Below are 14,363 nucleotides of genomic sequence, written 5' to 3' on the forward strand. Positions count from 1 at the left end.
ACTATCCTTTGTTTTATATCTCTACTGCTCCCTCTATCCTAAATTATCAGACTTTCTAGATACCAAAAATCAGGAAACTTCTTGTAATTTTTCGTCTCCTATGTTTATGTTCACATTCTCCTTAATTTTTTTTCTCTTGCATACCAATCTTTTTGTTTTACTTTTATGATAATATTACCATTTTTTTCTCCATTATAAAGTGTCTAGAGGTAAATTGTTCTATCCCAAAATTTGTGCACTTTAAGTGTATTAATTAATAAATAAACGTTTGAAGAGTTTTGGTAGGTACTAAATAGGACAAAGAACCTTTCCAGACTAGTTATCGTAGTTAAAAAAGTCACTTAAATGGTAACTTTAAAAACAATAAGATTTTTTAAAATTAAAATGAAAATTCTTAATTTCTACAACAAAGTTTTTATGAAGAGGACTACTGCTAGAACCATAATATACATGTATGTCGTGTAGTATGGGTTCTTATTTAGTGTCCCATTGTTTCCAGTGGCGCAAAAGCAGTATCTCCCACGAATATCATTTAACCTTCTGGCACTTGTGCCTTTCCACGCGCGAAATTGATATAATGCTAAAATCATGTCCCTGCTGCTGCATAAATGCGAAACCTTTGTGTATTATTATGCGTACATTTATTGCATACATGTATAGGCTTCTTGTTTATGTATATTGGACAAGTGCGGCATATTATTTATGCATAATTGGCCAGCAGGGGGAGTCGTTCACGGTCGGCAACAACAATGCGTAACATGCATAATTCAATTTCGAATTTGTGAAGTCTATCGGAAGATTAATTTATTTGGTAGGCAGGACAGTGTATGCCGTTGTTTAACTGCGTGTGTCGATAGGAATAAAGCTTCATTAAAACTAATTAAAAATGAACTTTTAGTTTACTTAAATCTTTGTTTGCCATGTTTAGAGGCTATTAATGTATTTAAGAGCGACAGCAATTTACTGGCTGCAATTTCAAACCATATTTAAGAATTACTACGTGAAAACAAGAGGGGGAGAGGGGGCTTAGTATATACTGCGGGTGGTCACCGAATGGGGAGAGTAAAAGTAAAGAAAGTCTCAAACCGTATGCATATTTCCTCCCCTGATACGTATACTATTTTTCACCACCTTTGGGTAGGAAGTGAAGAATTCTTGAATAAGTAACTTAGCAATCAGTTGCATATTCATCGAGAGAAAAATCGCAAAAAACTTTCTATTTCGGTAAAGTGACTGACATTTTTACATCATTAAATAAAAACATTCCATAAATTTGCATTAAGCAAAACACCTTGAGTTATATGAAGGTTTTAAATTATGTATTACAAGCTTTTACCCGCGTCCTCACTCGCATTGATGCCCTAAATATGAGTCAAAGAACATCGAAAATACAGTACTTTATTAAATAGTCCTGGCCGGCATCATCAGGATAAAACTAAAGTTTCTAATTTCCCAGCTTAAATATATATATACACTTTGCGCAGAATAACAGTAAATACTGTCCTTCTTTATCGAGATAAAAGTATTTTTTTTTGATAAAAGGTTTCCTATGTCCTTTTCTCTACCCCTGACAATGTGTGTACATTATCGATTGAGTAGTCAAGGAGTGAATGTTAAAATATTGGATTAGATTAATATTCAAAGTGCGGCAGCACATGAACCAGAACTTTTAATGCTAGAATGTGAAATTTTTACAGAATACGTTTATAAATTTATTAGTTTTCAATTATCAATTATTATGTACTTCGAAAAGATGTGCCTACATTAAACGAAAAATGATTATTGGAAATTTGAAAATGATTTTACATGTTTGTGTTGGTTTATGAATTACCTTTATCTACCTGCCACTTCAAACAGTACAAATCAGTGCAATGGGATTGAAGAAGGTCGTTTGTAACCTTTATTTATAATCAGGTCGAGTTTTTAAAATTGATGATGGATGAGCAATTTACAGCTAATAAACAATCTTAAAATAAATCTGAAAATTAGATAACCGTGCACATATTGTCTGTAGATATGTACTATCATAAAATATTTATTTATTTAAAAAAATTCTAAACATTTTAAATAAAAGAACTTCTTGTGTAATAATAAATTCTTTAATCATTAAATAAAAAAATTTTTTTAAACATTCACGAACCCACAATTATGGCGTTTAATGCACTACTTGTGAATATTTATGAATATCTGTATTATACTTTGATTAGTTGCGGGCAGTGTAAGAGAAATTACAGTTACCTACCTAATTGTTAGCTCTAATAAAATATCATGTTTATTAAAGTGTGGCTCCATTGCTCAGAGATTAAATCTGTATTGCACAGCCAGTGTTTATGAGTAACTGCTAATACTAAAATACGTAATACTAGGTTTAACCTGCGGCATCACTCACATTGATCTCTTAAAATACGACCACATAAAACTAATTTTTTTATCTCTCAAGAACAGTATTTTTTTAAAATAATTCGAATAAAAAATTCGAAGTGGTCTGTGTTCTGTCGAAACTGCCAGACCCGGATCGAGATTTCGATTTTTGCACTCCCCATCAGTGCGTCGCAGACAGTCCCGACAGAACACAGACCAACTTTTACCTGCTGTCTTAACAGTGCGTTTTAAAAAATACCACAAATGGCGAGGTAAACGCCATCTGTAGTACGATGCTACATTTTAGGATTATGTATGCTCCAACAAGGTCCATTTGTATGGATATCTACTTGCTGAAACGAATCCCGTCGTAGCTAACCTCAACGTGATAGGCACGTTACCATAATCGAATAAAATAATTCGAAGTGGTCTGTATTCTGTCGAAACTGTATTTTTTTAATTAAAAATGTAGGAATGAGTTACAGAAATAGAAGAGTGATTCTTAGTTTGTATAAAGAGAAGTTGGACGGTGGGCGCGGCGGAAGTGTTCGAAATGTGGTGTTAAAGGTGAATGATGAGAATACCGTGCATATAGAGAAGGTTAGAAATGAGGAGGTATTAAAAAGAATAGGAGAACAGAGGACTCTATGGAAGTCAATAAAAAGTAGGCAAGATAGGTTAGTAGGACACCTCGGGCATGAAGATTTATTCAGAGACATATTAGAAACAGAAATAAGAGTTAAGAGGAATAGAGGTAGACCTAGATTAGATTACTGTTCGCAAATAGTTAAGGATGTGGGTTGTCCTAGTTTTGGGAAAATGCGAAGATTAGCTCAGGATGGGAAACAATGTAGGTGCGTCTCTAAACAGTCTTAGGACTGACGACCTTATGATAATGACGAAAAGATATTGTATGTTCATTTCTGTACCACTGACTATACAGTAATCTAATCTAGGTTTACCTCTACTCCTCTTAAATCCTATTTCTGCTTCTAATATGTTTCCAACTAGCTCTTCATGTCTCAGAAAGTGTCCTATACCTATCTGGTCTATTTCTTATTAACTTCCATTGCGTTCTTTATTTTCGTACTCTTTCTAATACCTCCTCATTTCTAACTTTATCTACATACCTTCTTACGGTATCTTCATCATTCGCTAGTAACTATATTTCGAACGTTTCTAACCTTTTCCTTTCCACCTCTCCCACATATATACATCATTAACAATCTTTCTCAGATTTTTAAATTAACAATTTGGGAGCATAAAAGTGACTTCTTTTTGTTGAAGGCGATTCAACTCTGCGCTATCGTCTGTTTTATATCTCTACTGTTCCTTCTATCGTGAGCTATCTGACTTCCTAGATACCGAAAAACCCCTACGTTTTCTTCCTTTGCATATTTTTATTTTACTTTTATTTATTTTGATACAATACTGTTTTGCCAATACCGCTTCTATTATATTTAGGGTTATTTCTAACTCCTCCTCGTTAGATACTAATGCTGCTATATCATCTGTAAATCCAAGCATACTAATATTTTGCCCCTGTATGTCTATCCCTACAGTTGTACTGTCTTTAATGATATTTATCGCGTCTTCGATGTACAGATTAAACAATAGCGGTCTGTATTACTGTTCAAGGTCTAAAATTGCCTGGTACTCTTTGTACAAACTATGAATCACTCGTCTATCTCTGTATCTCATCTATACATTTTTAAGGACATTTAACATCTTGTACCGTTCAACTTATTCTTTCTAATCTTCATTTCTAACCTTTTCTATCCACGGTATCCTCATTTTTTTCTAAATCTACGAAGGCCATGAACGCGCTCTTTCCTTTTTCTATCGTTTTCTCTATTGTTATCCGTAAAGCTAGAATGGTCTCCCGTGTTTCTCCACTTCTTCTAAACCCAAATTATAATTATTCTTTCTCCCTTTTTTCCATCCTTCTCTGTATGATTCTATCCGTCTTCCGGGACGTAAGTGACTAAGTAGCCAAAACATACGATCTCTAATATCCTGCATGTTTTAAGATTTTCGCCTACATCCTATCTGTATCTGATGCCTTATTATTAAAAGATACCTACATTTATATCACAAGATTTGTATACAGCAAAAAAAAAATCCGGATACTGTATCCAAATATCGAAGAATACATGTACGTATACTTTACGGATTATCTGGCGGTTACTTATTTCCCAAAGTATAAAAAAATGATGGATACACCCTTTGGAATCACAGATAATCTGCAAGTGTGATATTTAAAAGTCGCTTTTTAGCGTTACGCTTATCGTTAGTATCATTTGTATCTACAGTTCATATTAAGTTTTTCTTACGTAATTTGTAAGTCACATTTTTTACCTGATCGTGAGTGTAAATAATGTGAAATATTAACGGTTAAGAGATCTGTTAAAATTTCGTAATAGAGCAGGATAGTAATACGTACCTTTTGATATTTCGAAAGCGCGCTAGTGCCATATTGAATAACATTATACCTACTAATACCAAGACGATCCATTGCCGTACAAGAAAGAGAACAAAGATACAAAACCTTCGAACCGAGAAAAGAAAGTAAATTGAATTTTGTTTTCTTCAGTATTTAGGTAGCAGGTAGAATATATTAACGCAAATTTTGTTCATACAGGGTCGGCTCAAGGTTTTTTCGTTCTTTTAAAAGTAAACGTTTTACTTTCTATTTATTTCTGGTAAAACGGAAATGATTGTATTACCGTTGTCAGTCGGTGTGTTTTTACATATATGCATGTACATGAATAGGTGTGTAAGGTCGGAGAAATGTGTAGTTGTTAATGAAATAGTTACTAAAGCATTACATGTTGCGATTAGTATTTATTGCTACTGGCGCAATCACATACATCGAATTACAGTAGAATTATAGTTTGTAGTAGGCGTAAATGAAATCAACAAAATAAAAATGAGTATACGTGATGGACATCATAGTCGAGGAAATGAAATACAAAAAACTTTCGAATTTTTGTGCAATAAGTCTAACCGAAATGCAGTTTTCCGCATAACAGATCAATTCATCTTCAAAAATGCATTGGTGCATAAAAAAACCTTTGGGTGTTTTATTCCCACCAGTCAGTCTCTTCAAACTACGCCGGAAGTTAAGGCGGAAGACCCTCTTCAGCCTCCTTTTAGGAGTCTGGAGAATGGGTGGGTGGTGGTTCGGGTGAGAAATATGAGACGGGCGAAATAAAGACAGAACAGAATGAAAGATTATCTGTGGGAATATTACTGTCCCAGCATTTTGCTAAGATATCCAAAGAAACCATGGAAAAACTTGGACCAAGGCAGACGGACCCGGAATCGAACCGGCGTCCTCCTGTATGCTAAGCAATTGTCTAAACCTCTAGGCCATGTCACTCGGTATAGGTGCATAAGAAGTTAGAAGTTCATTGCAAAGTTGTGATAAAAAAAACCGTGGAAATGATGATAGAAATAAGTCTAAATTACTCGGGGGTTGTTGAACACGAGTATGTAGTTGGCAACGGCCTTCAAGGTACCTGGGGTCCAGGGCGACCTTTATACACGTCGGCTTCAGCAGTTACGCTTTAAATTCATTAGAAATTAACTGAAATTGTTTATTCAGGGGGTTTGAGGGTCGCTGAAGGCGAATATGCAGTCAGCGACGGCCTTCAACGTACCTGAGGTCCTTAATATTTTATTGACAATTTGAAAATGAGATCAAGCAGTTTGGTCCATATGTTTTTCTGTAGGTCAATTATTCCCACATTTATACATTCAAAATTCTTTTTTTTTTGTTTGGCGGATTTTGTAGTATTTTCAAATGTTTCTCATTCAGTTTGTGTCTACTTCTAATTGTGAGATTAAAGTTATAGTATTTTTCAGTTTGAATATCCCACCTAGGCACTGTAACATAATCATACTTACATTTAGCATTAGTGTTTACTTAAATAACAGTTTCAGTACCATATATTTCACATTTTTCCATGGAAAGAGAGGTAATTGACCCAAGTTTGTTTAGCTCAATACCGTTGTTGAATGGCCTGAAACAAGGATTTCCCATAGTACTCCTAAATTATCTCTTCTTATCTTCTAAATACCTAAAATCAGCCACTTTTTCTTCCCTTGCATACCAGTATTTTTGTTTTAGTTTTATTTATTTTCATACAATACTGTTTTGTCAATACCGCTTGCATTTTATTTAAAGCTATCTCTAACTCCTTGTTAGATGCTAATACTGCTATATCTTCCGCAATCTAAGCGTGCTAATCTTTTACCCCTGTATATCTATCCCTACAGTTGTACTGTCTTTAATGATGTTAATCGCGTCTTCGATGTGTTTGATTAAAAAGTAGCGGTGACAGTGTGCATCTCTGTCCGACTCCCTTCCTAATATTTACTTCTCTACGTTGCTGTTTCAGCACTATAACTACCTGTTGCTCTTTATACAAACTAAGTATCACTCTTCTATCTCTATAACTCATCCCTACATTTTTAAGTATATTTAACATCTTCTCCCATTTAACATTGTCAAAAAATTGTTTTTGTTTTGTGTTTCAATCTGGAAATTCACTGCTACCCTCGTAGTGCCTCATGGGGTTACGACTCCTTCTTTGGCAACCACTACTCTGCGAGCGTGTTGACTTAAGCCAAAAAAAAAATGGTAAACTGTTTCTGAAGCATTACCTATTTTAATCCCTTTGCGATTTAGTAACAAAGAATTACACATTTAACAAATTGTGAGCTCGACGCGACTCCTGAATTTAAGATACAAAGATAACGATAACCAACAGTTTGTAAACATTTAATTCAGAAAAACCCTTTACTAGTGTTGTTGCATAGATTATGGATCTGATAGGATACCTACGCACATTGGAATGTTAGTTGCAGTTACAGTTCTGTATAAGTATAATAAAAAAGTGTAGTATACACATACGTATTCGGAAAATATTGCTATTTATTTTTGGTCGCTTTTCTTGCTCTCAACGCATTCGGACTTGTTTGATTAAATAATGTCTTGTTTCGAGAAACCACTTGGATGGTTGACGTTTTTTAAAAGTAACCTGGAGGAGATGAATGATAACCCCCGTCTCGTTGGTCGTTAACTAGCAAAAGTGACACCATCTCATTTCTAGGCCCAGTGCTCTGCGAGTCTGAGAGTCCTTGGCCAAACGTTGTTTAACCTCCTTAACAGTTCTGATCTGGCTCCGGCAGACTTCTTTTTATTTCCAAAGATAAAGCTGTCATGAAAGCAATCCATTTTGGACTCACTCCACGATCCATATCGTGCATGAAAAAATCGCTGACAAAAGTGTGTGGATGTCCAAGAAGAGTACTTTGAAACATTTTAAACGTTTGCAGCGATATATTCAGTAATTGTTATTTCACCAATCAAATATTGTTGTTATAGGCTGTAATTTATCTTCTAATCAGTAAATTGTAAACGTTTAGATACTACTAAGTACAGTACAGAATTCGCGATAATATATTGCTACACACTTTTAATTGCTTTTCAGAATTTAGCACTTAAATATTCAGTTATATTTTTGGTACAGGATGTATACTATTACACTTTTAAGTAAAGAAATTAATTATTCTAATGATATAACTATGTATGCTCTCCGTGCTTGATAATAAACAATAATAACAAATTATATTTACTCAAAATAAAGAACGGTTTTAAGTTTTTTTCCACTATTATTATTATTTTTTTTTTATTTATTGTGGTCACCGAATTTTTATAGGGAAATATTCAAATTTATTTAACTTCTTTCACCTTTATAATTGTTTGAAGCGAATTTTTGCGGTTTTGATGCTGTAATGTCTAATTTATTCATATTATGCGAACATTGAAGAGTCTTCAAATCCATTTTCGACTATGGCAGTGCGTGTTCATTGATTTTATTCTGCCTGGTTGTTTTTATATTTTTAAACAAGTGTCTTTGCTTTCCTAAATTACTGAGAATGTTGAACTTTAATTTAAGTCCGATGTTGGCAGCATGCCCAAATTCTGCTTGTCTGCATCTCTTTCTGTCACACATTAATTGGTGTAGTGTTATTCCTTTTTTTATTAGTGACCGCTGCAATTCCTACCTGACATCTCTTTTCTATGCTTACGATATTCCCGACAACGTCGTGAGTAAAAATAGGCGTTGTCAGCAATCGCTTTAGTCTAGTTAGTATGTTGAAAGAAGAAAGTAAATGCGACAGTTTTATTGCGGACTATGCCAATTTTGAACATCCCAACTATACCTAAACGCTTACTCTAATTACTGTAAACAGAACTAGACCCTCTTGTGATAGACCTACTGCCTAAATTGCACCAAATAAATGTTGTTTTGTAAACATTCTCAGACGTTTATAGACTATAAATAACCAAAATAGCTCACATTACATTTAAAAAACTGTGTGTTTATGAAATTAAGGTTGCTTTAATTGAACATTAACAGCAATCAAAGTAAGCATAAAATTCTATCAAATGTTGTCAACTTTTATTACTTTTACTCTTTATTTTCAGATTAGATGTACATTTTTTTGGGATAATTTTTAGTGGTATATTTTTACGTGGCCTCAATTTCTCCTTTTCTTATAAAGGCAGTAAATGGTTTTAATTAATTTTATGATTTATTACGTATCCATTTGTAACATTGTACAACTTGAGGAAAAAGAATAGGGGGCGCATGGTTTACAGAAAAAAAATTCCCGGAGAAAAAAACCGAAGAGAAATCCCGGTAAAAATTCTCGAAAAACAAATGCCCCATTGAAATAAATCTCCGGAAGATTATTTTAAATGAGATCTTACATTTTCTTGTATTGTATATAAATTCGAATTGCAGCATTTCGTTACTAAATAGTAGTAAGTTATAATTAAAAAAATTTTCTTCCCAGAGGGAATTTTCTCTTGGCGCTATTTTTCCGAGAAATTTTTTTTCCGGCAGTTTTGTTCCACTTTTTTTTTTCATGAAAATTTTTCCTAAATTGCTTTTTTTGCACGAGGACATTCAGGCGTCTAGCGGCGGGCCTGCTTAAGACCATGTTTTTGAAAAATAATTAAATTTTATGGCCTTTTGGTACTCGTAAATTTGTAAATATGAATGTGTCTTTTGCGAACAGGTACATGCCCGATTTAAATTTAAAATTGCACTGAATTTCGTATTTTTTTATCTACCTTCTTGTTTATTATGATTAGAATATAACCTTCACCATTGCTAACGGTAAGCCCCTTTCACTTATTGAAACCAGACAGAGAGACAGTTAAGGCTAACTTCTGCATTTTTTCCTTGATTAGTTGAACTTGTTACCGGTAACTCCTTATTTTTTAACAAAAAAATAATTACGTACAGTGAATAAAATAAAAGCTTCATGGACTCGCTAAAGTCACAATCTGAGAAATTACTTCATTTAGATAAATCATATTTCAATGTATTGTAGTTCGTAGTTATATGCGCCTTCAAGAGCTGTCAATTTCTAATTTAAAAAAGATATACAAAAGCAATAAAATAAATTAATAAAATATAAATAAATGAATCTTTTTGAATAACTCATGCCGACTAGCTGGCACTTATGTGGGTACTAAAAAAAATTCAATATCGAACTGGTATCGATATTTCTCTCGCTAAAGTAAAAGTATTGATACCCATACGTTATCGTTTCATCTCTAATTACGGCTAACTCTGTAAATAGAAATTGCCAGTTTTATCCACTTAAAAAAAATCAGTAGGAGTATAATGCGTATTTTAAAAAGTACGGTTATAATTATCGATTACTTCACTTTTAATCTTAATCTTATCTCAATAATGTTATTTTTATTTGTTGCAGGGATTTTTGCGTATCTCAATTATCTTACTCCCAAGAAGCGAAAGGAAATACTTGAACTTTTGGTTAAGGGTCTCAAACGATTGGAATATAGAGGATATGATTCAGCAGGTAAATATGAATTGATGCTATGTGGTGGTAAATACACATATTACGAACGCGTGCGGCTGCTGGCCGCCATATTGCGGATGCGGGCGGCTGCTGGCCGCCATCTTACGGATACGGGCTGCTACTGGCATAGTTGGAATCAAGCTTTAATCACTAAAGATAAACTTTCGTTTCAGGCGTGGCAATTGATTCCTTCGATAGCAAGGACATGTCCCTAATTAAAAGGTCCGGCAAAGTTAAACTACTTGAGGAGGAAATAAAGAACAGTAAGTGGTTCATCCAATTTAAATTTTGTTGGTTAACCGTTAAATGTATTAATCCTTTGAATCCTTCTGAATTGTAGACTAACATTGTACAAATTAGTATATACATACATAGGGACACATACAGAAATAGCAATAGAAATATGACGTCATGTCCTAATTTGTTATTATAATTACTCGGATTTTTAGTGTTGATTCGAATAGTAAATTTGCGAAACTATTAGAAATGATATTCCAATTGATGTTGAAATGAAAAATTACAGTTTGTATTAAAAATACCCCTTTAAATTAGTTAGCAAAATAAGTACAGACATCGTAGTGAACGCTATCTGGTAGATATTTGCTACTTATTAAGAGATTCGTTAATATACAGCAAGGTCCTTTTCTAGTAGGACATTGACTGAATCCACAATCATTGCTTATAATCAATAGCTCAAATGAGAATTGATAGTTGGTCACTGTATCGGTTTGCGCTATTCTAAATTTTCATTTCACTTTGTTGCTGACTTCTTCTTATTGACTTTCATAGAGTCCTCTATTCTCCTATTCTTCCTAATACCTCTTCATTTCTAACCTTTTCTATCCACGGTATCCTCATCATTCGCCTGTAACACCACATTTCCAACGCTTCTAACGTAAATTGATCTTCCCTTAATAGTTATTCCGTCCTTTTTTCAATTCTCCTATGTACAATTCTAGTTAAGATTTTTGACGCATGGGAAGTTAAGCTAATTGTTCTAAATGTCTTCCACGTTCCGTTTATAATCCCCTGGGACTTGGGCGTTGAAGTCTCTTACAACTATTAGGTTTCTTGCCCTTTTACTGAACTTAACACGTCTTCTATATCTTCATAAACCGTTTCTACGTTTTGATCATTGTAAGATGATGTAGACATGTAGACCTGCACTAATAGCGTTTTTATTGGCTTCAGATTTAATTTAACCATAACTATCCTATCTCTTTTTTTGTAAATAACTTTCTGCGCTCTGGCCTGGTTTCCTACGCATTACAATTCCTGCCCCCGAATTACCTTCCACAGATCATGTATGTACTATATTATTGTAAAGTGTCCACTCCAGAAGTCTCCAGCTTCGGTCCAACGGACTTCACTAAAATGCCTACTACATCTAATTCTAATCTATTCATCTCAACTTTCAAATTTTCCAATTTCCCTACTTGCCTCATTATCCCAACATTCCACGCTCCGACTCGTGAAATATTCACCTTCCCCTATTACACTTATTGATGACATTTTCCGAGATAGTCCCCGCCCGAACGTCCGAATAGGGGACTAGTTTACGTCCGAAGTCCTTTACCCCAGAGGACGTCATCATTTAATTTCTGTAGCTATACGTTTTACTCGAGATCACAATGTGGTGGTTTTCCATTGCCTTCCACATCCCAGTATTGTGCCATATCTATCCTCATGACTGACACCCTGAGTACTGCAAGAGCTGCTGCCCTCCTTCAGGGACTTGTCTTAGTCTGGTTTCTCTTTAAGGACTCCCCATAATGGTTGAATCTATGGTTCGATTCCTTAAACCATTGAAACTCACAAGCCGATCCACTCACTCTAGTTTGTACAAGAGTTTCGTCAAGGTTCAAGTCCCATCGGATTGGATATTGTATATAAATTATGGATCACGATTTCGAACTCTTTGGTGCTCATCAGCACGGCGTAGTCAAAATAATAACTTAGCTCTTATAGACGGATATTCATGAAAAACTATGTATTATCTCCCTTGTTAATTTATCTTTTGTTTGTTAAACGGTCTTCAATTTATGTATCTACCTTTGATAATAAAATTCTACTACCTAATCACATTTTCGCAAAAATTTTATCTTTCGTCTTTTTATGTATGACATATCATTGAAACATTTAATGTGAAGAGTCATTTAAGCAGATTATTACACGAGAACTTACGAAAACGTTACATTTGTGTTGGAAATATTTGTATTTCCGGTTTTAAATCGTTATTGTGTCAGTAATTAGACGCTCTCGTTGTCAAAGCAAATATTGACAGGTATGTGTCATTATTAACAATTTAGTAATATACGTGATAACATCCAAACAACTATTTACAATATAGATCTTACCAGTGTGTTCAAGTAGTTACAACAGCTGAGCTAGAAGTTGAAAAACAAAAACTGATTTAACACAAAAATTACAATATGAGCTGATAAGCACTAAGAAGTAAATTTAATCCTAGATACACAGCAGGTTGCAAAATTTTCAACGAATTAAGCAGAAGTAGATACTTTGTTTAATGTATACTGTTTCAATTTTGGATGTCCTCTTTTTGAGTCACTCAAGAGTTATGTCCAATTCTATTAAAAATTGGGAAGTTGATACCCTTTACCTTTTTTTATAAATGCGTCACCTTTCAAATGTATTTTTTATTTTAAATTATGTAATATAAGTACACTTTCTCCTGCACTAATGATAAAATATATAATCCATGCTTTTTTAATAATATAAATTCCTGTCTCTTCCTTCCCAGTACCTAATATTTACTTCTCTATGTTGCTGCTCAAATATAATTGCAATAGGGGCAATAGATAAATTGTATATTGCTCTTCTATCCCTGTATGTGTATCATCCTTATACATTTTTAAATATATTTAGCATCTTTTCCTATATATATATATATATGGGCTCTTTCCCTTTTCTATCGTTTTCCCTACTATTTGTTTTACCCGTAAAGCTAAGCGGTTAAAGTAATTACGTATTCCTTATTTTTTCTATCCTTCTCTGGACGATTGTAGTTATGATTTTTCTACGCATAGAGAGTTGGTGCTTTATTATTCTTTAATTTTTTAATGCTAATTTATCTATCTTTACACTATCTTGTTTCTCTAATACGTCTTGTAATTCTTGATTTTAAGGATCTTAAATATTTTTTACACCATCAAGACGACCTTTAACAACTTTCTCATATTATTACTACTTTACCCTACTTCTCTAAACTCTAAAATTACTTTTATTTCATATATTACAAGTCTCATCAGTTTTACCTATTTCAATCTTTTCATTTACTTTTTACACCTATTATATCTATTGTTTCTCAGCTGCCTCATCCCATTTCCGCCCTTATTTATCTGTCCTGCTTTTGTATTATATCCAAGTTTTTCTGATCTCGTTTTGATTAAGACTTGATACACGTACATATACCTATCTCTAACTGCGAAATTTAGAAAAGTTTTAATGCAGTTCCATTTTTTCTGGACAACTTTATCAGTAACTTCTTCCACTTTCTCTAGTATTTCGTGTGACCTATCTAGCCTATCACATGTATTGTTATATTTTAATTTTTCCAAGTCGACATTTCCTACTTTTCCTCTTCTTCATAATTTTAAATTTCAAGGTTATTTCTATAGTCCCTCACTTAATTTTTGAAATATTAGCTTACGAGAATGTAATGTAACTAGGGTTGCCACCTTTTCAGGCTTTACATAAAGTATTTCTCGACTAACCCTGCTTTCACACAGACGGTTTTCTAACGACAACCGTGCCGTGCCGTGCCGTAATTTCATTTTGCTTTGCGTTCACACTGCACACGGTTTTTCACGGTTTAGTTTTGTTTTGATACATGACCAAAATGGACGAAAGAAAAAAACGCATGTTGTTACTAATAATATGGTATAATCGCAGAAAAACACAAAAAACAAGAAGATTTTGGATTCATCCACTACTTGAAAACAGACAATTGATGGGTGAACTTGTAACATTATTTCATGAGCTACGAGAGGATAGCTCCAAATTTTTTAATTATTTTCGAATGTCCATTAGGAGTTTCGATGAATTATGCGTAAAATTGCAAGATGATTTAAAAA

The 14,363-nt window shown here is 33.7% G+C and overlaps 1 protein-coding gene across 5 annotated transcripts in view; it reads left to right on the forward strand.

The window, feature by feature from the left end:
* The window catches only part of LOC108735348 (glutamine--fructose-6-phosphate aminotransferase [isomerizing] 2), a 42,812-nt gene that overhangs the window by 12,147 nt on the left and 16,302 nt on the right, over positions 1-14,363 (forward strand). For all 5 annotated transcript variants that reach the window (XM_018467284.1, XM_018467285.1, XM_018467287.1 and 2 more), the window contains exons 2-3: positions 10,162-10,269; positions 10,443-10,532. In XM_018467284.1, the coding sequence (XP_018322786.1) occupies positions 10,162-10,269; positions 10,443-10,532 (198 nt within the window). The remainder of the gene's footprint in view (positions 1-10,161; positions 10,270-10,442; positions 10,533-14,363) is intronic.

The sequence above is a fragment of the Agrilus planipennis genome, unplaced genomic scaffold, assembly GCF_000699045.2.
Source record: "Agrilus planipennis isolate EAB-ADULT unplaced genomic scaffold, Apla_2.0 scaffold70, whole genome shotgun sequence".
Classification (NCBI taxonomy): domain Eukaryota; kingdom Metazoa; phylum Arthropoda; class Insecta; order Coleoptera; family Buprestidae; genus Agrilus; species Agrilus planipennis.